This window comes from Haemorhous mexicanus, chromosome 3 (assembly GCF_027477595.1).
Source record: "Haemorhous mexicanus isolate bHaeMex1 chromosome 3, bHaeMex1.pri, whole genome shotgun sequence".
NCBI lineage: Eukaryota > Metazoa > Chordata > Aves > Passeriformes > Fringillidae > Haemorhous > Haemorhous mexicanus.
Genome location: NC_082343.1, coordinates 27235079 through 27262093, shown reverse-complemented (window position 1 = coordinate 27262093; position 27015 = coordinate 27235079). Strand labels below are relative to the sequence as shown.

The following is a 27015-nucleotide window of genomic DNA, read 5'->3' as shown; positions in this document are numbered from 1 at the left end:
GCATCCCTCTAAGTTTAATTTGTTCAGGAAATGAGAGACAGACTTTCACAGTCTGTTTGCTGGTCTTAGTTTGAGAGGTTTTGGCTCCCATGTACTAGCATTTTCACATTTAAATATGAAAATATTCAAGAGAATATTCAATAATTCAATACTCTTGTCTTCAAGAGCACAGAGAGGAGAAGCAAGATAAAGGAGATAGTTTTAGTGTATGAAATGGAACTGCTTTAATACCTTACAAGCACAATGTCAGCAAAAACCCAGGGCACTAAGAAGAGGCTACAGATGTATCCTGTTTCTTGCTTTGACAAAGAAAAAAACCTGAGTTATGTATATACCTGGCTAATATTAAACAGGGTAACACAGCTGAAGACTTCCAGTTTTTTAAAATTCAGGGAACATTTAAATTCCCTATTTTGTCTACTGTAGCAGTTTTGCTCTGAGGTTGACATTAGCACACATACACCCTGAAATTTCCACATTTCACAATACCGAGATCTTTAAAAATTCCTTTGGCAGACTGAAGTGAATAATTTTGCTCCATGCAACACTGAAGAGTAAAAGCAATAAGCAATATAATAGCAGCCCTGAGGCTCCTAAGCAATTGAAATGCTGGTAGGAGTTGAATTAGCAATGCTGTTAGCGTTTGATATTCAAACCCACATCCTGCATGGCTTTGCACCCTATTTTACAGCAGGCTATTTCGTGCTTCCCTTGTGTCCCTCAGTGCTAACAGACAAGAAACCGCACAGACAGTAGGACAGAAATTGCCGCTTTTATATACTATACGCTATGTAGACAGAGATTTCTCTCTAATGATGTGTGGTTGGAACAGGTCCCTGAAAACTATGGTTATTGTGCAAGGTAGCATTTGCCTTCCTTCACATTTCAATTCAACCGAACTGCTACTGACCATAAAGTCAGGAATAAATTTGTGCTAGCTATATTCAACATGAGTATTCACAATTTTTACACAAGTTTTGTGCTATTAAATTATGTGTATGAAAAGGGCTGCTATGCATTAAAAGACTGGATTTGTAATGTTGTGAGGATGATATAAGAGTTGTGTCCATTTACATTTTTTTATGTGTAGCAGCCCTTAATGGCACATGATTGGGTTCAGCCAACTGCCAGAGTGTATTATTAGCAAAAACAAGAGAGAAATATGATTGAGTTCAACTAAGATGCTCAAAGGCAGCTTTAAGCAAATGCCACTGAAACTATTAATACAGCCACTGCAATTTTAACAATCTTTCTTGTGTTTAAGGATATATACATACAGTGAAGTAGTCTAATTGGATAGTAGTCTCCTAGTCTTAGGAACACACCAAAAAATTAAAATGGTCAGAGCAGAGTCACAGAGAAACAGTAGTACTTTAGCAGAGAGCAAGAGGAGTACTTTAGAACAACTCTTTAGTGGTACTGTAACATCGCAGTGCTAACAATTATTTAGCTATGAAAACATTCTTTTAAATTCCCTTTAAAGATCTGAAAGCATCAGGCCCCAATACATAATAGATTTCTGTGCTTTCACTCATATTTGTAAAGGCACAAGGCACCACATTTATAGCAGAAGTCTCTGCTCAAACAATGGTAAAGCTGTTCATTGCGATCACAGTGCAGGGCTCTCTCTAGCCCTGGATTTATAAAATACTTGTAATCTGCTGAGATTCCTAGCAGAAAAAACTTAGGAGTGCTACACCCTCAAGCCAGACTAATGATCTCTGGATACTGCTGTAAGTAAGGATTCTTTTCTTTCTCAGACTCTTGCTTTGCATGACATCTCCTTACTTAGGCTCTATGTTAAGGTTCCTCAGAAAACACATGTGTGAAGAATAAAAATCTACTATCACTAGTTTGGATAACCAAAAAACAAAATCCAAGTGCAACACTACCTGAAACATCTACAGTGTTGAGTAAAACAAAGCTAACCTAGAAACAGATAAAAACAATGTTTTAATTATATACTAAGAACAAACTTGCAAAGCTATTATGATCCAGTTCACATGAACTCACAGTAACTATTTTAAAATTGTTAGACACTAAAATGTATAGTCTTTAGAAGGAAGCCACATTCTCAATTGCAAAAGTTCATCTGACTGTTTGGGTTGTTGTTTGTGTGGTTTGGAGAGCTTTTTTTTAGTCATTTGCATTAATATTTTAGCAACTAACAACATTACTATGTTGCCATGACTGAAATTGCTCTAGTCTTATATACAACCATAAGTCAGAAGATGACTGCCACAGGCAGAGCTTCCAGTCAGGAACTGAAGTGTTCTGCACAACACCCACTCTCAGCAGACAAGGGTGCACTGCTAACCACACACAGGGAAGGATGCTCAGGTGCAAGTGTGCCTTTGTGCTCTGCAGACTCAGCATCCATGTCTCTAGCACCTAATTTTTCATATGAACATCTGCTCTTGCCTCATATTAGTTTAAACAGGGGCATCACTGGCCAGATTTCAATCTCACCTGGCAATGTCATCATTGGGATATACCGAATGTTTCCTTCCTGCCTTTGCTTCCTGCTTAAATGTGAGATGTGTAGCAACATTATCACTGTGAGTAGACATTCTGAAGAGTCTGATGTTGAATAACTGAACAGCTTCCTTCCCTTTACATCTCTGGACACTACAGTATTCAGAAGGCTACAAGATCACCACACATACACCTGAAACTGAGTAAGACCAGCAAGGAAGTCATGTTTTCATTGTCTCAGATGAGGCACACCAAATTCATCCACTTCAAGGACATTAAGATAACTTGCTGGGGAGATGCAAACAGGAATTGTATCCTTCACCAAGGGGGAGTTTATCCTCTCAAACTGCTCTGGGCCAGTACCACTTAGGGTGAAAAGAACAAAGGTGGCAAATGACATGCTATCACAAGCTCAAACTAGAATTTAAACCACTCTATTTAAAACACATATCTGAGATTTGCACTTCTATATCAACGTAAGAAAAATTTAGGAAGCAGACTGCAGTCTATTGCTCAAATCTCTTTTTAAAGAGACCAAATTAAAAGCTAAACCAGCTACTTGGGGATTTTAATGGCAAGAAAGGTCAAAGCTGTTAATGATATATTCTCTTATGAGCAAAATGCATATTTAGGTTAGCTATCTCATTTTATTAAATTAAAATGGATGATGCACAAACATTTCCGGAAAGGAGCCAATAGACAAACAGATGCTGTACTACATATTAGGACTTACAGCAAACTTGCACAGCTATTTGAAAGTAAATCTAGACTGAAACCAGGTGTATCATAAATGCAACTATGGCATATAACATTTCTAAAATGTAACCATTAGACAAACATTCAGGACTTTTTCTCAAAATACAAATTAATTTGTAAAACCTATGCTGTTTTATTTTTTATTTAATTTTTAAAGAAGCTACATCTACCAGAAACTCTTCCCCAAAAAGCAGGGGAAGTTCTGGCTAAATACAAAAAGTAGTAGCAGGCTGACAGAAGTGCATAGTTTCCTGAAGGACTAAAGAAGCTGAAAAGAGGAAAATTTTGCGTATCTTGGTTTGGAGTACTGTTGCACAATTTCTTGGAAGTGAAATGAAAAAAGTACATCCTATGACTTTCAAACTAGACAAAGGAACAAATCCTAAAAAATTAACAAGTTAAAAGATTTCTTCTCCATTTGTACCCTAACAGAATAGTGGCCCCTTCCACCCACACAAGCTTTCTGACTGAAGATAATAAACCAAATCTAGACAGGTAAGAAAAGAGGACAATGGGAAAGACACAGTAACAATTGTGAGACTGCATATTTACTATCTCAAGGTGTGCAATTGATAATTTCAAGGTATTTCAAGTGCAACACCATTCACTGTAATAACTACCTGACTGAGAGCCTTGTAGCCTTCTCAGAAGAAAAAAATATTACTAAGGATTGACTAGAATAGGAATGGTACTTCCACAAAACAGTTCATGTAAACTGCACAGGAAATGACAACGTGTATCAGTACTGATGTTATTCATCAGTTCTTCAGTTTTCCACAGTTTTTAAACAAATTTAACCACAATTGATAGAAACACCAGGTATTACTTACACTAATATTAAGAGCTACCTAATAATCAGGTTTAGAGGTACAATAAACCAGATTCCAACATATTATTTAAAATTCAGCTTCGTAGGAAATGGTAAGAAGAATGTAAGCCATTTTAGAACTCATAACTGAAGTAATCTAAAATTACTTTTTCTTAGACCAGTAGAGATGGGACATGAAAAGACAGTGTAAATGCTATGAAAATAGTCAATATTAGTTTTGTAGTCTTTTATATTCAGTGTACCTAGGCCTTCTTTACAGAAGACAACAGGAAGTGTGTTTGCCCCTCTTGTACTACATTTCTGGACAGTAGAGAGAACGGCTAGTTAGGCAATGGATTTGCTGACTACTAATTTTTTACAATTATAAACCATAGCTTAGAAAAACCCTGCACTGTTGCCTCACAGGTTTGACTGAGAAAGTGGTAGTCATTTAGATGTTGAAAAAATCTTTCAGAATTGGGTGTCAGTTTTCTGTCTTTTAGAGGAAGAACTTCTACATCAAATGCATCCAAAGCATGGTAAAAAATAGAGGTATGTTACAATATGTACCTTGTTTTAGTCCCAGTGACAAACACTTTTGTTTAATGCATGACAACTTTGATGTTCACATTAATAAAGATCAAGCAAAATGGGAACTTACCCCCTCATTGTCTCTGTGTGGATTCAGCCTAGTATACACATTTTCAATAATATTACGCCTAAAAAGAGAAATTTTTAAAAAAATTAAGCAAAACAAAGGATTTCAAAACATTGAGAAAAGTTTGATCAGAGTATGCATTTTGAAGTGCTTAAGGTATTTTTCTTTTAATCTCCCTTCTAAAAAGATGAAACCCACTCCGTGTCTTTACTCACTTTCAATAAGAATCTGGGGATCTAGCAACTGGCTAAGATTTGTAAAGACAGAGCAAAACAAAACCATTTTCTTACCTTACCCTCTCCATGATCCACCTCTTTTTAGAGCTGCATACTCAGATTTTGTCAAGAGTAACATTTAAATCTATATTTTGCTTGTTATGAATAAATTCTTCAAGTTTGCTAGTTTTCTTTCCTTATTTCTGGATGTGGAACTTCAAGACAGTTCAGTTTTTCCCCACCTTTATTACATATATGCAGGTTACGACCCATCTACAAAGTTTTGAAGTGTGATATGCAGAGTATATAATCCCTGAGATGTGTTTTCTATTGTCTATTCACACTGTAGAAACTAAAACACCAAAGCCACTAGCTAGACTTTTTTTTGTAGCAGCGCCATTTAAGGCCACACCTTCACAGGCAGTCAAAATAAGTACTTCATAAAAAGTACTTCATAAAAAATAAAACCAATCATATAAATGGACTTCTGATGCAAAAAAGGTTATGTACTCACATTTCAAATTAAAAGTTAAAACTGGCAAACATTCAGACAGTTATAATAAATATGATCAAAGTTACTGACAGCTTCAACAAAAAAGAACTGCTAGGCAGACTAAGACTTTTTAGTCTGGAAATGACCAAGATCTCTAAAAATTGTGTCTTACAGAATGAGGGGCACCAGCTGTTGACTCTTCTAAAGAACATAAAGGCATCAGATGTCAAAACAGCAGCAAATGTCTCAAATACACATGACTCTCAGTGCAACACAACTTTCTGCCCCAGAATACTGAGGATGCTACAAGTTTGATGAGGCTCCTTCTGAACATATTAAGAAATCTGGTAAGGCTCCATATTTGAGGCAGTATGGGATCCACTGGAAATGATGGAAGATCTTCCTAGAGAAAAGAAACTAAATCTTTTTGCCAATGCTACAGGAAAGGGTTCTCTCCACTTAGTGCCACATTTAGTGATAGTCAGAATTATGCCATTCCTCTAAATGTCTGTACTATGTAAAGCAAAGGCACCTCCAATGTAACAGAAAATGCCTGGACAGTCCAAGCAAGCCTGCTACAGAAGCAGGAGGCAGCCACTGCAGTGGATTTAAAAAGACATGAAAATAAGCTACTTGGGAATTATCCAATCTTTTTAATTCACTTTTCTTTCTTTCAACAGTGTATTTCTCTGTGCTCTTCTTTGATGGGAAAACTCAGGAGCAAGATTTTGAGTGGAACTACTAAGGTCCAGGTGCCAGAGTAGCTCAGGACTTTTGTTTACTTCAGCAACAAACCTCCATTCTTGAGGCAGCATTTGAAATCACAAGGGGACTGGAGTCAAGCCAGAAAGCAGTTTTGGAGAGTAAGATTTTCTAGGATGAAACAGCACCGTCAGCTGACCCATACGTCTCATGTCTCAAAGAGGGGGCCAGCAGGGGCTGCCACATAAGTGAAGCTTGAAGGAAGGAATTACACAGTGTCAATAGAAATGGAGCCACTTAAGGGGTTCCTAAGGTTTGCAAACATACTCTAGTCAGAGTAACAGTGAATTGCAATTCTCCAGCTCAGACATACTAAAAATTGGGAGCAACTTTAACTGGTGCTAAAACCATGGATTACAGCCACAGACAAGATCTTTTTGCCACCTGTTTGAGCAAGGTCTTGGAGTTCAAACACAAGGACAAAGTGTAACTTCTTTGTGACTTGGTAACATCACAGGATAAGGACCTCAAGAAAAATAATATCCTCTTGTTAGGACAAAAGTTTTAAGTTACACAGTACATTGATTTGGGTTGTAGTATTTTTTTCCGATACTTCCATTAATTACCTGCAAGTAAAATGAACTTACATATGTCACTGCCTGTCTTTGTCCCAAGTTCAGAGACCAAGAACAAGTTACTTAATACTTAATAACATGAAGTTACTTAATAACATTCTCTTGAAAGAAACTGCAGGTACATCCCTGAAGTCAGGGGACTTTAAAAGCCAAGATGAAGAGAAAGGCACCAAAATGCAAATTCTGAACCAAGTCCATGAAAAATGCAACTTGATTCACAACAAATTAAAACAGAATTTATATGTCAGGGGTCCAGAATAGTGCAGCAGTACATGATGTAGTTATTAATGAGCAAAACAACAAAACACAGTAGTTGGGAGGCACCAAGAAGAACAGGCACACTAAAACTTCCCTGAATGCCTGGAATGCATACAAGTGGAGAAAAAGGTCCAGAATATACAGATACTTCCAAGGCCAGAGAGATATCATCATGGCAAACAGTGCTCATTAACAAGTACATGCAATGAAAATAGATGTACACATACACAAATGCTCACAGGACAGGACTTCATATTCTGTTAGATACGAGTATTCCAGAAAAAACATGCTCTATGGAAGGGAACAATAATCAGTCCTACTGTCTGGGGAATTCCAGATTAACAATTGTTTATGCGATCCTGAATTCTTTTCATTAAAATCTTTAAGTTATAGGTTCTTAGAACATTACCATTGGGCTCCCCAGAAAGCCAATGTAATTTCTGAAGGTTTATTCCTGTTAAGTTTTAAGATGCATATTCTATTTCAATATTCTTAGTTATCTACCATTCAGTTTCAGACTAAACAAATAAAAAAAATTTTCTCATGAGAATGTTTGCTGAGCAAATAAGTACTGTTTCAAGCTTATAATGGACATTAAGTGGTTGGGAAAACATGACATCAGGAAAACTCATCTCCTGGCTTTTTTGATATTCATTTTGATATGTTTGATAGCTCTTAACAAATGTAGTAAAGCAGTAAAAAGCCAAGACTATATTTTTTAATGGCCACATGGAAATAATAAATTAATATGTTATGTATAAATTAATATGTTATGTAGAATATGATTAGGTGTTTGCTCTTTACCATTCTGGAATGGGAACAATGACACAAATGTCTATATACTGCAAAAGGTAAACTAAGTACAAACATAAAAAACTTGATTTGAGTATAGCTATTACAACAAGAAAACTTTAAAACAGTAAATGAATGAGTGTCAGTGAATGTAACAGTTCAAGAAATTCTAGTACTGTACTCACTTGCCAGCTAAACCACCTCCTGGTGGTAAATTAGGGATATTCTCTGCAGTTAAAATACGAATAACATGAGCAAGATCAGGCATTCCTTCTTCACCTGCTTTTTCCATAATTTCTAATTTGAAAACACAAGAAATCCTGAATTAATACCACCCATTGGCTAAGACACTGAAATATAAGACATTATCACTTTTTAACAGAGGCATTATGAAAAAGTTACATGTAAACAGGAAAACACGGTTTGCATTTTAGGTTAACAATATTTGCAGGATAGAACAGAGCTTAAATTCATAGTCTGTCATTCCAGTATGCATGAAGCCTTACTCTCTAAGAGAAATTTAGAAGCAGACTGTGAACTGAATGAAATACCCTGGAGATAGCAGCCTGTTCTCTCTGAAAAAGACAGCAGCTGGCAGTCTGTTTCAGTTAGGTTCCCCTTGCAGTGCAACATGTTATATGCCATAAAGCCAATGCTTCCCAGGATTCTGGCATGTCTCCTTGTCAGTAACATCTTGTATCTTCAAAGGTGAAGATATAATGCTACAGTTAGATTTGCATTGCTAATATAATTCAGACACTTAAAGAATAATTCCTGATATTATTATATATTCACTGTGCACTGAATCTCCAGTGCACAAACACTTGGACCACCAAGCAATCACGAGGATACATAATGGAGAGGTAATATTAGCACTCAAGTGGCCAAAACAGAATATGGAACTGATGAGGAATAATTAAAAATACTTATTTTAATAATAATTTAAAATTATACTCCATTTTCAAAGCTGACATACAACTCAAGTCAAGCCCAGTGCTTTCAGCCTCTAAGTTCTTCTAGTTTGGAAAAGAACTGCCTGAACTGAAGTAAATGTTCACATATTCTCTTTCATCAGGGTTGCTATTAAGATGAAGGTATAATATCTGTGTATACACTCACACAGGTGTAATGCTACCAGCTTCCAGTCAACAGCCTCTACTCATTCAACCATGGCATTAAAAGGTTTAGAGTTGCATGCACGAGTCTTCTATTTTTGAAAGAGAATTTTTTTTCTGAAAATCAACTAAATTAAGGAATGGAGTGCTAATTCCTGTAGATATTGTTCTAGATAAAATTCTCTTTAAGAAGAATTAAGAATGAACCCTCTCAAGTATCATCCTAAAAAAAACTTCAGTCATTCTGCATCTTGGCTACTCTCCAAACATAAGAAACAAATAATTTAATTTTCTTACAATTGATTATATTCTGGGTGACTGACTTGGAGCCTGCAAGTTATGAGTTTCTTAAGTTAGCAGAAAAGCACACCACCTACCTACCTCAAACCCTTCATCCCAAGTTTCCTAGTATTTAAATCCTTCTTGATGTCTATCACTTATCCAAGAAGCAAGTGCCACTCAGGCTTCTGTTATGACTACCAAGATGAACAAAGTGCTTGGCAAGGTACTCACCCACTTTGTATGGGGCACATCTGTAACCCCTCAAAGCAATCACTTGTAGGATAATTACATTACCTTGTAACAAATTACGCTTCTAAGTCCCAATTTTAAGCCAGCACCATACAATCTTTGCAAAGAATCAGATACGTGCACTACTACTAGAAGTGATTAAAGTAAAAGACTGTTCAACGAAACTTGGATGTGTATTATCATCCATCCATCCATTAAGGATAAATCACGGCAAGCAAAGGAAGCGATAGCTGAGTAAGTATGCCTAAATCTTAGGATTTTGATCACTTCTTCCACACATGCTCACACAAATTAGCCACAACTCCTCTTATAAATTGCATCCTTTTGTTCAGTTCTACTTAGTTAGAAGTAATTGTACTGCTATAATATAATTTTGCTGAGATAAATTTGACAGGAACAATTTCTTATGAAATTATACTTCTTATACCAAAAGCACATCTGGTTCTATACACAGGAAAAGTAGACAAGTAGCAAGAAATAGCAGTAAGAAAAAGTTTACAAATGCAAGAAATTTCAAAATATTTATTGCAAGCATAAGGGCTTTAGATCTTCTTAAGAAGGAATTAAAGCAATCACAGCTAAAGATTGCTGTATGTTTCTTGGTACTAGAAACATATACATTTGTACTGTATAACTTCTCAGGGAGTGCTGAACTGAACCATAAGCATCTTCTCTCCATTTCTAGAAGGTGGCAAACCAAGAATTCTGGATGAACTAATCATTATCTTTTTATTTTCCTGGTATTAGAGTGGGTAATTTTATCTAGAACTTGTTTCCTCTCTTAAAAAAAAAAAAGCTTTCTGACAGAAAAATGAGAATAAAGCAAAGGAGCACGCATGACCCACTGTCATTAGAGATCAGTTAGCAGATACACACTGTGGATGCGCTTGACAAAGGCCACCAGAGAAGGAAACCAAACTTTTTTAGAAACAGATTTGTGGGCATTTACAAAGTTTTCAGCTTAATCTCTGTGATGTTAAGAATAATGCTACAGTTAGATTTGCACTGCTAATATAATTCAGACACTTAAAGAATAATTCCTGATATTATTATATATGTATATTCATGAAAGTCCATGTCAAAGCTACTACTTTATCTCTGAAACACTTTTCACTAAAAGCCCAACACATCACTCATGGGTAGGCATTTTGAAGATTCAGGTAACATTTTACTTTTATTTCATATAACGCAGGTCCCCAGCCAGACAGCATTACAAGTTCTCCATGTTCCAGCTCCTCCTTTCATGCCCAGCTATCAGATTATGACAATGAGTTTTATATATATTCCACATATGTAAAATGCATCATCCAACTTAGGGGATTAACTGAGTATATCAGCAAGACTCTTTAAGCCTACACAGATCATGTGATCACTTATGATTCTGGGGTTAGTGGTTTTTTGGGTTTTGTGGAGTTCTGTGGTTTGCCTGTTATTAACTGCAATTCTGTTACACCCTTTCAAATTTGAAACATATTAGAGAACTGTACTGAACTTCTATAGTTTTCACTCTCTGGGACCAAACTTTAGATCTCTGAAAAAGAGAGCAGACAGTATTTGCAAGGGGAAGTAAGAAAAAAGTGACCTAGTATAACCTAACTACTGCCCAAAACACCTGTGGAAGGTGCCCCATCCATGGCAGTGGCAGTGGAACTAGATGATCTTTAAGGCCCCTTCCAACCCAAACCAGTCTTTGGAGATGGATCAATTAAATGACTCAAATGAGAAGCAGGGCTGTGCTCAGAGTCATAAATGACTCAGGCACAAGCTAAACCTCATTAAGTATTTCAGTATACTCTACAAGTGGCAGCTCTGGAAAGCAGTTATTCACATTCCGTCAACCTCAAAACCCCAACTAGCAACAGAGCATGGGTACATATTTCTTCACTGGAAATCTCTATAAACAATGACTTGCTGAGTTTATTTTGAATCAATCCGTTAAAATAAAAAAGTACCTCTAGGTATTAAGACAATAATTCTCTTTTAAGAACTCTGGAAAGATCTTGGGGAACTATTAACTCATTATACAAATATACAAAATTTCAGGATTCCACTTATGAATGTACAGAGCACAAATGCTACACATGCAAGTATTAAACTGCTTTTCAATTATTATTTTTTTTTTACTTTTTTAAATCCAATAAAAGCATGCCTTAAACACTATTCTCCCTGATCCAGAGCTTAAAATGCCCAAGTATAGTAGTGAAAAAACTCTGTTGCCTAAAAGGTTGGATGGGTTTGTAGAGTCAGCTTGAAATTTAAGGCCCACAAGAGAACAGAAACAGAACAGTGTGTATTCATTAAGAACAAACACCAGTGATCAAACTAAAATTGCTTCAGAAAGTCCCAGAGGACTTTATACTAAGTTCTAATGTTGCCCTGACTTATATTAGTCACTTAGTAAAAGTGGAGGATATCCAAGAGAACTAATAGTTTACATTTTTGACATCTATCTTTGCAGCTTGGTAGTTCCAAGACAACCTTATATTTTTCAGAATGTTTTTACTACGGGTATAAATATAATTGTTACTGGCTATCAGCCAACTGCATATAACTTGTGAGCTACTACCTCATTAATAATTTTTTTTAAATGTTGTTATTGATAATTTGTGTTCCAACACCATTATTTGCTTTTTGAAAGGAACAGTCAGCCTCTAAAGGCATTTTAAACAAATCCATATTAACAGTGTCACAACATATCAGCTTTATGTTTTTAGAGCGGCAGAAAGTTTAAACCTTTCAGGCACAACTCCTTTATGCACTGTTTTCTACACAAAGTTAAAAGATGAAACCAAAAGGCAATTGTCTTAACCAAAAAAAACCTTCACCTTCCAAAATTTTTACCAACTCCAACACTTGAGATGATAGATTCCTGCTCACTACTTAAACCTTTAAATCAGATACTGTTTTTAAAAATTCCAACATATTTCTAAACAATTTTCCTCATGCTGCTTAGTGGTTTGAAATATTTTGCTAAGGCCTTTATCCTTTCTGAACTAATAATATTCAAGGCATGTGTGTAAGGTAAACTGCAGCCCCACAACTTTTTTTTTTCCTTTTAATTAAGGAGACTGTATCAAAACTACAATTTCATAGAATGTATGAATGTAAAAAATTTGTTAAAAATCAGATAGATATTTCAAGTTCTTCTGAAGTTTGTCTCATTTACTTTCTCCACTCCTTGTCAGAATTTCTCAAATATGCTGTCATTTCTTGCTAAATACTTGCCTTTTAAAGGCCTTGAACTCTGTCCAATTAGCAAAACACAAAATGACACAGGGAATTCAAGCAGGGGAAAAAAAAAAATCAAGAGCTGAAGCAACAGAAGTTCAAGCTTTGAAGCAATTAATTTCTCTGAAGCACTTAAGCTAAACAATCATTTTGAGTTATATTTGAAATGACTCCACATCAGTTTGGACTACAAACTTTCAACTAATTTTTTTTGGTATATGTACTATTTAGCTAAATGTGATAACAAAGCTAAAAATAATCAGTTAATAGATTAGTTAATCCAGACACTCTGATCACAAGTTATTTGACAGCTTTTCTATTAATCTTAAAAAGCAATAAAATTCACTGCAGTTCCATATATTTTTCACCTATTTGCTAACAGAGAGCAGCCACCAAGAAGCTGGGAATACTAACCTGTAACCACTGTGCACACCTGACTGCTGCCAGTGAAGGCAAATGCTCCTGGCTCTCTCCCAGAGCCTATTAACAGCTCATGTAGTCTACTCTGACACAGAAGATAACAGGTATTTATCTTAACTAGTGTCATCTAGGAAACCTGGGATGTAAGCCAAATTCCAAGAAACAGGCCTGGAGTTAGCATTTGAAGTGACCATTAGGGCTCTCTAATCTCAACAGAAATTACAAATATACAACCCAGTTCAATTTAGATCCCATTTAAACAAGAGGAAAAGACACCGCACACAACAGGTGTGTGCCCAGAGATAACTCGTACCTGAATGTCACTAGAGGACACGAAACAACACAATGCAGACTTGCTGCTCTTTCCAAGGTAAAAAGGGACTTTTTGTTTTCTGACTCTAACATTTATAGATTTCTAAAAGTGACAGTGGATTGGAGGGTGAAAATACCACTCTCCAATGACACTGGATAAACCAACAGTCTATCAAACTTCTCCTCTGCTATAAAAGAATGCAAACCAATAAGTTATTTACATAAAGTATGTGAGAAAATTCGTTACAGGAATGTAAACATCAGAAGGCTTAGAAAAACTTAAAAAATCAGGACTGTCATAAATATATATTACTATTTAGGGTAGCTACACCAACGATCTGGATTACTGGGACATGGACACAAAAACCAAGTACAGCTTTTTCTTTCTGTCAAAAACTTGCACAGAAAAAGGGAAGAAATAGTACAAACAGTACATTCCTTTTAATATTTCATAAGCAGGACAATAGCAAGATCACACTCTTCAAGGTCAGTAGTTGCATTTTAGCCTATGAAGACAGCACTAAAAACTTAAGAGTTCACATTAAGAAAATGTTTGCAGAATATCAGGATAAAATAAGCACATGGCCTAAAACATTCTTCCTGACATACAAAAGATCAAAGTTATAACCAGGCCTGAATTTAACCTAACATAAAAGTGGCATATTGTCTTTCATAGCTTTTGTTTCCATGCTCAAGATAGTTATGACACTACTATGCTCACTATCACAATCAAACTGTGATTTGTTCACTATCTAGTGAGCTAAGCAGATTTCTTACCTTCAACCCGTGATTCCAAGTACTTATCCAACTCGGCATCTTTTTTCACTGCCTCCTCTGAGACCTTAGGAGCATTTGAAAAACAAACTAATACAATACTCATGTTATCACGACTCCCCTATGTGACAAAAAAGAAAGAGAAGTTAGTATCTTTAGTCTAATTCTTCATCTTTCTACTCTAATCACATTTGTACTTTTTGCAAATACAGTGCTACAGACAAACCTGGAAAAAAAAAAAAAGAAACCCTGAAAAATCCTGTATTTTCATCAATAAGAACTTCTCAGCGTCCCAACTACACCTCTCACTAGAATTAATTTGACTGATTTTGACGGTTTATTCTTAGTATTGAAGTCTAAATAATTAATGGACTTATCCACATGTCAACCATTTAAAAATAGTATTAATAAAACAGGTCTGAAATTAAATACTTGTGTAATGTTACCTTAAGCCAAATTGTAAAACAACTCCTGCTGCAAAATGAAATGCAGAATACTCTCCTATACTATTAGAATAGCTTAGCTCAAGCAACTAATTTTTAGTTGCAGGGTATTCATCTAAGCCATTACATGCATTACAAGTCTGTTTATTAGAATGCACCTGTGTCACACAGCACCTTGAGGTAAGTATAAAACATAAATGTTTCATATGGCCAAGCTGGCCTCACAGACTATTATTTGCTCAGAAATGCCACCCGATGGCTTTTTTAGATACTAATTTTAATGCCAGTTCTTTACTATCACACTGATACCATTTTCCTGCTCATATTTAATTTTCAAAATTGTATTTCACAGCCAAATTTAAAAACACAATTCTAAGTCTCTTACAAGGGGATCCAGCAGAATCATAATTTAAGCCACTGGTCTCAAAATCAAATCTTCACTTTTTTTTGTGTAGAATACTGAGTGCCATCAGTGGCATGTGGAGAGCACTCAGTTTTACTAAAAGAATCTGAGAGTGACCATCCTTTAACAAGGCTAGTTGAGTTCTTGGTCAGAAAAGCAATTTAAACCAATTTAAACGGCATTTAAACCAATCATTCATGTATGGTATATGCTGGAATACAACCCTATTTCTGGAAAAAACACACAACTTATCCTTTAGAGTTACAATTGTGAATTTCAGTATATTCCTCAAAATTGCATGTTTAGTCTGTGGCCTAACAAAGGAACTCTGTTTGTACTAGCAGGAGTTGCACTTTTCACGGAATGTTGGCAATGGAGTACCTATTTAACATATGTAGACCAACCAGTAATTGCTCCAAACAAACTAAATTTGAAGAGTGGAAGCAAGCTCAGATGCAAAGGTGGTGTTACTTCATCTAAGCTACAATGAGCTGAGGGCACAGGTGACAGACAACACCGTGAAGAAGGAGATGGTGCCAACACTGGTTTTATGCAAAGGATACAAACACTACCCATCTTCAAAGAACAAAAAACCCACAAAGTATCTTGCTCAGAATAGATTAATTTTACAAATTTTGTATTTAGAATCAACTTTTAGAGCTAGAACTATATGCAAGCATTACCTGGGGAAAAAAACCAGCCTTTATTTTGGCAATTGCTATCGCCTTTCTAAGCACATAGGGTGAGGCTGTATATTCTTCTATACAGTCAAATGGGTACAGAACTTTGAGGAAAAGAAGTTGAAGAAGGGGAACAGAAGGCTAGGAACAGCTGTTAACACTGTATCCATCTAACCAGAAGATAATTTTAGACAGCTGTTTGGAGAAAACACTTACATACCTTATGTAAACAAGTGTCCACTACCCAATTGCACACTGTTTCCAGGTCATCTGATACTTCAAGTCTAGACTTTACATATTCACAGAGCTCTTCATTGCTCATTACATCCCAGATGCCATCACAAGCCAGGATGATAAACTCATCTTCTTCTGCCCTTAAAATTTCACACACCTCAGGCTCTGGAGAAACAAGTTGTTCTGTAGGGCCTTTACCATCAACACATTTGTAGTCATAGTCCCCCAGAGCTCGAGAAACTGCCAATGAACCATTAACACGCTGAATCATTACACTGCCGCCTGCATTCTGGATTCGCTCTTTCTCCCTCGGGTTGCAAGGTTTGTGATCCTGTGTTGAAAAACAGACTTGTCCATTCCTATAGAGAACAGCACGTGAATCACCACAGTTGATAAAGTATACATGCTCAGGTGAAATCATAACTCCCACTGCTGTTGAGCCACTTCTGTCCATGCCGTTTCTAAGGTCTGCGAAATTGCGCATATACTCATCAATTTTCAAAAAGCCAGTTCTGATTCCACTCTTGACATTTTCCACTGAAGGTTCAAGAGCAGATCCAGGTTTTTCTGTCGCCCTAAAGTCTTCATTGTTAGTGATGTGTTCTAGTAAGTGCGTGGAGCAGTAATTTGCAACACGAGATCCTGCGTGACCATCGTAGACAGCAAAAAAGGACCAGTCCTCTAAGCCATGGGGAATACCTACAACAGCTGTGTGAGCATCTTCCATTTCCACTCTCCATCCCTGCATACTGCTGAGGCCGTAACGCAAGCCATTCCCTGCACCATGAGCATTATGTTTTTCAGTTTTTGGTTTATCCAAAAATGCACCCATGTTTATGCAATATTGAATCTGGAAAACAGAGAGAACAAGTCTTATTTATAAAACCACCATTCCACATGAGCTTTGTTGTCTGCTTCCTGTGTTTCTTCTTCATAAAAAGTGATAAAGCATGCATGCATGCAAAAGTCAACAACTATACTGGAGGAAAAAAAAAAATCAGTAATGACACGAATGAAGTGTGAATTTACAAACCTCTGTACTCATTTTTTAGTATTTTTTTGTTGAGGTGCTGTCTTTTTTGAAGAGCTACTTCATAAAAATTAAACTATCTCTATATGAGGGCAGAGTAGTTCACATACCTTTGCAGCCCTGCTGATTTTGTCATCCTCTGCAGAGACAAAATTTATGATGAAAAAACAACAACTATATCACTCCTACTTTCTTTCCAGTTTTACTGTGGCTTAAAAAAATCAATTCATGTTCATAAATCAGAACGGACTGGTCTCACTAGCTGTGCATCTACTATGCTACTTCTGTATTCTTGTAAGGCACGGCAAAAGTGATCATCTGCCAAAGGAACCAAGGCAGTAATTCCCACTTAAATACAAGAAAACTTCACAGGAATCTTTTAACAAATTAACAACAAACAACATTTCAATACTTACTACAGAATCATAGAATGGTTTGGACTGGAAAAAACTTTAAAGATCATCTTGTTCCAACCCCTCTCGCCATGGGCAGGGGCACCTTCCACTAGACCAGACTGCACAAAGCTCCCTCCAACCTGGCCCTGAACACTTCTGGGGATGGGGCATCCACAGCTTCTCTGGGCAACATCTTCCAATGTCTCACCCTCACAGTAAAGGATTTATTTCTTCTCTCAAATCCAAACCTACCCTCTTACTGTTTGAAGCCCTTTCCCTTGTCCTATCACTGTACTTGGCCAACAGTCCCTCTCCACCCTTCTTGCATGCTATCTTTAGGTACTTAAAGGCCTTTATAAGATCTCCCCAGCCTTCTCCAGGCTGAACAACCTCAACTCTCAGCCATCCCTGAAGGACTTTCATGTGCTTACATGGGATTTTAAATTCAGAAATTATTCCAATAAACTTCTACTCGCAAATTTTATAAACGACAAAATTTATTCAATTACGAGAGATATGAGTTAAGGGAAGTAAATAACCTGCAGAAAGTTAGAAGTTCTTCAGTATTTGGAGACTATCTCCAGAATGCAAGCTCACAGGTAAAATGTGAATAATCTACATTGAAGTTTTAGAAGACTTCTGATTTCCTCTCCTGTACCAGACTCAAGTGTCCTACACAGACCTGAAAAATTACCTTGCCCTTTACAAAGTCGGAAGAGAATACATTCTTTAATCCACAAATCTCAGAAACTCACATATCACAACTTCAGCCCATGCTAGAAGTCAACACCCTATAAAATCCTTAAAGGTGAAAATTACAGCTAATTTCATCTAAAAAGAATTGGCAAGAACTCTGTCATGACTGATCCTGAGCAATCACTTGTCTCTGACACAGTAGTACCCACCTACAGAATCTACAGTGTCATGATAATCTAATTCTAGTTTAAGAATTTGTTGCCAGGCCAAGAAGAGAATAATTAATCCTTACTCCCGCCATTCCCCTCACCTAAACAAGTATACAGCAGACTACACACAGATAAACCAAACTTCACACTACCTCTCTGCCATTCTGTGTTGAAGATCCCAACAGCTTGCTCAGCAGTTTTTTAAACACTGAATCCATGGAAAGGACACACAAAGTGTATCCATCACTGCAACACCTAGTTAAAACTTTGCACAACCCCTTCTCTCAAAACATCTGATTTTGCTTTGAAAACAAATCAATCTGTGTCAGAGGGTAAGGAAGACAGTGCAACATACCATAACAAAACAGAGTTCTCAGCAAGCAATGTTCTCAGTTAAGAGCTGAACAAGTTCCACATAGTTTAATAGTGCAACTAACAACAGTAAAAGAGACTTGTGAAAGGATTCTTGTATCTCACAACCACTTATTCACAAATTACACACAATATAAAACTATTTTAAAAGCACACAAAACATTCTTACCCATAAAACTGTCATACAGGACTGAAATGCTGCCAAAATGCCAGATACTCTCCAATACTTCACACTTTCTATGAAATTCCTTTAATTGTGTTAAGTATGTCATTACATTCTTAAAATCAAAAATGTGGAAGACAATGTGAGACTGAGTGAGGAAAAAGATCAAAACCTATGTAATTGCAAAGGCCTGTGAGCTCAGTATTGTGTTGTGTTTTATATCCATAAAACAAAACACAATTAAAAAAACCAAAACCCGATTAAAAAAAAAAAAAACACCAAAAGCATGTGTCACACCTTAGTTTTACTTGCTTCATAAGCAGGTTCACTTTTTTACAAATTAAAATAAACCAGAAAATAAAAAAACCACACTACTCAAGACTATGATCTTAATATTCTAAATATCCCACTGCAAATAAAGGATGCAGAGACTGACTTGCTGCCACTAAGTCTGAGAATCAACTTGTGTCCTTTGCCTCACAGGCTTTCACCACACATCTGGAGGAACACAGCGTTACCTTCTCTGTCCCTCCCATGACAGTGCTGGATGGCAGCTTGGCCCTTCCTCCTCCACATTGAAGAAACTCCTGTCTCCCCCTCCTCACACATCACAGGCTCTGGCCCCTCAGTAACAGTGTGCTTCTCCATGTCTGTGCCTTTCTTGTACTGCAAGGTGAGCAGTCCACACTACATTCCTGATGCAGCCTCATGAGCTCCAAATAGAGAACCACCACTTCTCCCAAAATGCTGGATACACCTTTTCAGATAGATGTCAAACTTTCCCCCCTTCAGACACACTGCTCTCTAATGTTCAACACATTTGTCCTGGTTCTCCACCAGGACCCACCCCAGGGGTCTCTTTGGCAAAGCTCATTCCTCAACAGTCATTGGCTGGGCTGTATAGAGGGACAAGGTGACTTTATTCTGGGCACTGGATTATACCTCCTGTGGTTACCATCAGAACACTGGTCCAGCCTACCAGGATCTAGCTACTGCTGAGGCCTGAACACTCACTCCTATCACATATTTTAAGCATGTACATCCTTCCACTGTTCAAGTTTTTAACTAAGATTTCATTGTACTTCCTTAGTCAAACCATCTCAACATTTCTTGAGGGAGTTAAGGCATTAAGCCCCAAACATCTCTGTAGAGAAAGGTTTAGTCTCAAGATAAAACACAGTGAGCAGAAGAAGAGTTGAAGCATCCACCTGCAAACCAGTAATTCACTCATGGCTTTAATCAGCATAAACTCAGAAGTTCACTACCCTTCAGTCTTGAGATTTCTTTTCCAAAGATCTCATTCTTGTATGAAATTTAATTGAATAACAGATTAATTTGAGAAAACAATAATTTCCTTGCGGTGAAAATATTTACCCCACATAAAATTATTAATTGTATTGTATTTCCCAAATTTCTATTGTAATTCCCAAAATTTTCTTGAAAATGGAGAAAGCCTTAGTTCTTGCCCATGCTCCACAGACCATTCTTTAAAACAACATCTATTACTCAGACCAACCCTGGAAGTCTTTCCAACCCTGGAAAAGGTTGGAAAAAAAAGAAAACAATAATAGTATTTTTTATTTTTTAAATCTACTGCCTGACAGGATCAATAATCACCAAGGCTCAAAGGCTTTTGGAATACCTTGACAGAGGAGAAATTACTTTATAGGAAGAAATTACTGGCCTTTGCCCCTCTCTGACAATGAAGAAGTTGAATCTGAGCAATACAGTACCAAAGCAGAGACTCCAACTATCCTTCTAGTGCACATTGTTAATCTCTAGTCTTATATCAATAGCTGAGTCATTTCCAAAAGAGTTCAGGGCAACAAGTCTCCAAAAAAATCTGACATCCCAGAGCAAAAATCTAACCCAAAGCTTATTTCTCTGAAGTTCCAACAACCTATATTTTTTCTAATGTTTTTGACCAGAGTGAAATCCTACCTGAGGTCTTTATCTCATATACAGGCAACACAGGCAACAATTCCGACTCAGGAAACCAAAAACATCTCGCCTTTTGAGGTATAGAGAAGTGAAGGCAAAAGTCATGTCCTCTGGCATGCAAGAAAAATTCATGATTAATATCCTTTCTGCCCCAGCTATGCAGTGAAGACTCTCCAGTATTAGATCAGCCATATAGGAAAGAGCATTAAAATTAGCTGTGCACAAGCTTCTGTTTGCATTTCAAAGACAAACAACCCCAACTGTGGATTTTCTCCAAAGATCTACTTAAAAACTGACAAATAGTTCTAGATAGAGATATTCATTCTTTTGTACTATATTATAAAGAGGAAATAGGCAGCTACTTTAAGTGAAAAGCATGCTCCTCTCAATTCAGATTAATATTTAACAGGCAGAAATATTTACTTAATGACTGTCATAAAGGCCAGAGCTGTCCTGACTTGAGATGGGACAGAGTTAATTGTCTCCCTAGTAGCTGGTTCAGAGTTGTGGTTTGGATACAGTATGAGAGTAATGTTGATAACTCACTGCGGTTTTTAGCTGTTGCTAAGTACTGTTAGCTATACTAAGTCAAGGATTTGACAGCTCTCATACCCTGCCAGGAGGTGAGAGTGGCACAAGAAGTCGTGAGGGACACGGCCAGGACAGCTGGCCCAAACTAGCCAAAGGGATATTCCATACTACATGACATCATGCTTAATATATAAACTGGGAGGAAAGCTGGCCAGGGCTATCACTTGGGAGCTGGCTGGGCACTGGTCATGATGAGCAACTGCATTGCGTCTCATTTGTTTTTAATTCTTCCGTTATTATGATTTTCTTCCTTTTCTGTCCCTTTAAACTGTCTTTATCACAACCCACAAGTTTTCTCACTTTTATTCTTCTGATTCCTCCACCTGACTGGGTCAGTGTAGTGAGGGAGCAGCTGTATGGCACACAGTTGCTGGATAGGGTTAAACCATGAGAGACATTTTTGCTGCCCATTACAGGACATGACAGGTTGAGATAATGACAAATCTGACTAGAACATATCAGAAGAAATTTCTTATAAATACTCATTATATTAGTCACTGGTCACAGTGGTGATATATTTGTTCCCCAAGTTGGTGTAGTGTCCCTGTTCATAAAGTTGCATTATTAAATAATTTATTTGTATATATTGACCTCTGAGCAATATATTATGTATTTGTCACCTACAGGAAGGGGGCTAAGGTTATGTTGTTGTACTCTGTAACACTGTCTCATAATATGACAGAACTGCTGCTCGTGAAACTGATCTGGTATTTGTACTCAGCACTGCCCACATCTCCATACTTTGGGAGCCATCTATAGGAAACTACTAATAACTACAACTTTTACCTCTACTCAGAGACCAAATCCATGAGGGATACTGATATCTTTCTCCTCCTTGGCCAACTAAAACAGCACTTGGGAATTTTTAATATCCTTGGGATGTTCAAACCAGCATTCCTACTGCTGTGTCTTCTGAATGTGTTCAAGGTCTTGTTTTAGGATCAACAATTATTCCAGAATTCCACCCACAGGGATCTGCCCTGAGGCTAGATAGTGATAAGTGGAAGGGTACGGGAGATAGTTTGGGAAGTGCCTAGGACAGTAGGCACCTCCACTGCTTTGGATCTTCAGCCCTGAACAAGTGCAAAATCTGGAAAGACTAGTTAAATTTTTGGAGAAACTACGCTGCCACTCTGGAAATTCCAGAGAGGCAAAACCCACGGCAATGTGCTGCAGCCTGGCCCAGGCCTACTGAGCCATGCTCAGGACTGTACAGTACCCTTGAGTGGAAAAAAAAGGCCTCTGGATGTGATGGGAAAATGATGGGCACAGGGGTTACTCCAATCCCAGTGACAGGCACTGTGGTTGAACCAAAGCACCAATTCATGCCTGTATCAGCCCCTGCTATACATAAGGAGAGAGATATGCAGAGGTGAAGTCATTTAGTGAAGGATGAAGTGGCAGAGCTATAATGAGAAGAGGTGGGGGAAGAGGCAGAACAAAAAAAAATAAACAGTTAATCATCTGATCCCTATCCTTGAGTGAGCTGTGACATATGCAAAAAAATTCCAGTCATCATCCAGGCAAGGGCATCACCTGGTTGCTCCAATGCTGGAATAAACAGGCCCAGTAACCTGGAATTAGAAGACAGAGAAGTCAAACAGCTGGTATCCCATTCTACAGAGGTGGGCATTAACCAAGGAACTGGAAAAGGAGCACAAGCCCTCAGCCTATGGAAGTGACTCCAGGTATGAAGGAAAGCTACTCCTTCAAGGAACATGTTATGCCACCCAGGCAAGTGGACTGTCATGGATAGAGGCATCCAGTATCTGAGGCAGTTAGCCACACTGGAGGAGATTTATGGTGATGTGGATGATAACAACAAGCAGTTATCCAAAGATCCAGATGAAGACAAGTGTACACAACCCATGTGGTGGGATGGGATGCACCACTGTCATACACCAACTCATTGGCAGTAATGTCCTGAAAAAATTGAGAGGGACAAATGGTGGACAAATTGGCCAACTCCCCTATTCAAACAAAATGCCTCTTCCTCACTACAGGCCCGTATCTTGGCTGTGGACAAGGAGGGCTTATGCATCCTATTCCCCACCAGTATGGACCAGTGTCCCAACTATTAGAAGTAAGCATAAACAGCACAGGCCACCCTGTGTGACCACAGAGAGGACATGAGGAAGTGGGATGGAAAAATCTACCTTGACCTTAGAGGCATGAGTAGGGAAACAGCAAGGAAAATCACAAGAGAGGGTTACTGCAGCACATTGCCGCTCCAGTCTCTAGCGGGCAGTTCTCCAGACAGGGTAGAGGGGCTACTCTTACTCCTGATCTTCAAGGGACTCTGATTCACATTTACAAGAAGTGAATAAATAGTGCACACCGAATCACTAGGTTGGAAGAGACTTTACAGATCATCAAGTCTACCCCAGACCCTAACACCTCAACTAGACCACGGCACCAAGTGCCACATCCAGTCTTTTTTTAAACACATCCAGGGATGGTGACCCTACCACCTTCCCAGGCAGACCATTCCAGTACTTAATCATCCTTTCTGTGAAAAACTTTTTCCTTATATCCAATCTATATTTTACTTGGTGCAGCTTAAGGTTGTGTCTTCTCATTCTGAGTTGCTGCCTGGTGAAAGAGACCAACCCCCACCTGGCTACAACCACCTTTCAGGAAGTTGTAGGGAGTGATAAGGTCAGCTCTGAGTCTCCTTTTCTCCAGGTTAAACAAGCCCAGCTCCCTCAGCTGTTACTCACAGGGCTTGTGTTCCAAGGCCCTCACCAGACCTGTTGCCCTCCTCTGGACACGCTCAAGCATCTCAACGTCCTTCCCAAACTGAGGGGCCCAGAACTGAATTCTACAGCCAGGACTAGAGGGGCCCTGCCTCCAGCCAGGTGGAGAAAAGAAACAGCTGCATTTAGTGGACTGTGTGGATTGGATGACTTTGCACAGAAGAGGCATAGGAGTCAAAGGCTCCAGCAAACACTGCTGAACAGGGGCAGGCACCATCTCTGTTTCTGGAATGGCAGGGCAATCCCAACAGCTAACTCTGTTGGAGGCAAAAGTGAGCCTGACAGGAAATGAGTGGCAAAAGCACTCCATTGTGACTGGCCCTGAGACTCCAGTGCATCCTTTGCCTGGACTGCCTCCCGAAGGTGTGCTTCCAAGGACTCAAAAAAGTACTGCTGGGCTTTGGCTACAGCTGCCTTGGAGACAGTAGAAACAAAACAGCTGTATACCTCACCCCATCTCCTGGAGGACACTTCTGGTGTGGTCCAAGAACAACAGGTGCCATCACAACGGTGCACTGGCCATGGAATCACACCAACCAAGATACCCTGACATCACCCATAAGCTGATTTGCCATATGGGGAGCCAAGGAGCGATCAGCAAGAACCAGTCACCCTCTAACAATCCCCTATGGCCAGTGCACACTAACAGTACACTGTCATGGTCTGAACAAAGCCATGCCACTTCTGAGTCCAGCTGTGCCAGACCTGCTGGAATTTCAGTTTGAACTGAGTCAGAGGCTGCCAAGCAGTATGCCACAATTGATACTGCTAGTGCAGTTCTCTCAAGCCACTGGCAATAGAGTGCAGGCCCATCCAGGACACGTGGAATTCCAGGGGTAGAAACACAGTCCTACTATTAGCCATGGACTGATATTAACAGTACTGAAACAAAGCAAAGCTCTAGAACACTTTGATGGCAATATTGTGTGAGGCAATACAATAACAGAAGTTTTGAGATAGAGAAAAGTAGTTCAAAGTCTTCTGAAAACTGTTTTTGCTGTAGAATAAAAAAGGTAAAGAACCTGAACAGGAGACCAAGCAATCATCCACAGGATTGCATTTGCTCAAGGAACTGGGTACACTTGGTGGGTAACACAGAAGGATGGGAAAGTCTGATGTATACCTCAAGGGGATTTGATTCTGGGTAAGAACAGCGAATGATTTGAACTGTATTATGCTGTTTGCTATAAAATATTGCAGGTCATCACTTCCACAGTTGTTGAATGCCATATCAAGGGTATTGTAATAGCATTACCCAGCCTAATGAAGAATGGAATTTTGATGACAGAACCAGACATGCACAGCAGTGATGGAACTAGTGCTGGCTTCAGCATAGAACAATCCAACACTACACACATTCTCTCCTGCCCTGAAGGACTACTACAACAGATGAAGCCAAAAGTCATGGACTAAAACTCAAACATTTTGAAGGGATGGCCCACATAGTATGGGAGTGGTATCTCTGTGTACATATCAAAATCAGGAAAGGTGACAGTGATTACTTGGGTGTACTGGAAAGTGTGGGACCTGGTATGATGCAAATGGATATAGCCCTGCTTTCAGGTGGGACAGAGTTAATTAATTGTCTTCCTCATAGCTGGTATAGAGTTGTGGTTTGGATACAGTATGAGAATAAAGCTGATAGCAACTATTAAAAATATTACTGTGTTATGTAGTGTTTACTAAGCTGAGGACTTTCTTGCTTCTTATATCCTGCCAATGGAGAAGGCCGGAGTGGCACAAGCAGTTGGGAGGAGACACAGCCAGGACAGCTGGCCCAAACGGGCCAGAGACACTCCAAAATCTATGACATCATGCTCAATGTATAAACTGGGGAGAAAGCTGGCCAGGGGCTACTGCTCACATTGCTTGGCAAGTGGTAAGCAACTGCATTGTGAATCACTTGTTTTGCATATTTTAATTCTTTTTCTTCCTTCCCTGTCCCATTAAAAAGCCTGTGTCTCAACCACAAATTTGCTGATTTTTATGATTCTCTTTCCCATCTCCACTGGGGAGGGAGGAGGTGGAGTGAACAAGCAGCTGTGCAGTGCTTAGTTGCTGGCTAGGGTTAAACCATGACAGCAACCAACACATAATTAGATTACAAAGGTCTAAAAGCCATAATCAAAGGTTTTGTAGATACTATAAAATAATTTTCACATCACATGTCAGTTTCATAAAAAACATCAGAACTAAACTAATACCACCTTGATGGCTAACAGTCCCAAAGGCAATACTATATCTTTTCATAATATGAGAATGGTCCAACATAAATCTTTTGGGCTTAGGTCATAAAAGTGTACTGTAAAGTGTCTCTTCCTCAGAAGGATTCACTCAACAGGCTAGTCATTTCTAATAAGTCAGTGCTGTGGAAAAGAAACAGTGCCAGAGTTTCCTGTTACAAAGCACATGTGCTCCACTATAAAAAAAGAATGACATTTCAAAAGAAAAAATGCTGCACTAGATATTAAAGATGTAACCGACAAACAAATAATCAAAGTATCCATGACAAACAATTTCAAAACTTATGCAAAGTGCAGGAAATAACTTCTCCGATTTAAGCAAAAAAAAAAATAAATTAAAAAATCAAAGTTAAGTCTTGGTAGAAAGCTCCTCTGTATCCACCCTGCAGTCTATCTCTAGTATGTGTTATGTGCACATATAGACTTGGTCTTGCTTCTAACTTACTGACCTTAAAAATACTGGCACTACATGAATTTACATTAGACCAATAGTTATTGGAGACTGGCTGTAACAGCTACTCTAACCATGTAGCCACAAATACTGCCAAGCAAATTACTGCAAGAATAAGATCTGAATATTTTATTTTCACTTAAAAATCAGCTACACAGAAGAACAGTTACTACCATTCCTGGGTTTTATTTGGAGGATTTGGGTTTGGTTTTAAGTGATCTGTGGCCATGGGTGTT

At 38.3% G+C, this 27015-nt stretch overlaps 1 protein-coding gene across 4 annotated transcripts in view; it reads right to left on the bottom strand.

Annotated features, from left to right (window-relative positions):
* The window catches only part of PPM1B (protein phosphatase, Mg2+/Mn2+ dependent 1B), a 60874-nt gene that overhangs the window by 4935 nt on the left and 28924 nt on the right, over positions 1-27015 (bottom strand). For 2 of the 4 annotated variants that reach the window (XM_059841178.1, XM_059841179.1), the window contains exons 3-6: positions 15919-16782; positions 14176-14293; positions 7978-8089; positions 4701-4758 (exon numbers count right to left, since the gene is read on the bottom strand). In XM_059841178.1, the coding sequence (XP_059697161.1) occupies positions 4701-4758; positions 7978-8089; positions 14176-14293; positions 15919-16764 (1134 nt within the window). In that variant the 5' untranslated portion in view covers positions 16765-16782. The remainder of the gene's footprint in view (positions 1-4700; positions 4759-7977; positions 8090-14175; positions 14294-15918; positions 16783-27015) is intronic. The other 2 variants (XM_059841180.1, XM_059841181.1) reach the window with 1 other exon arrangement.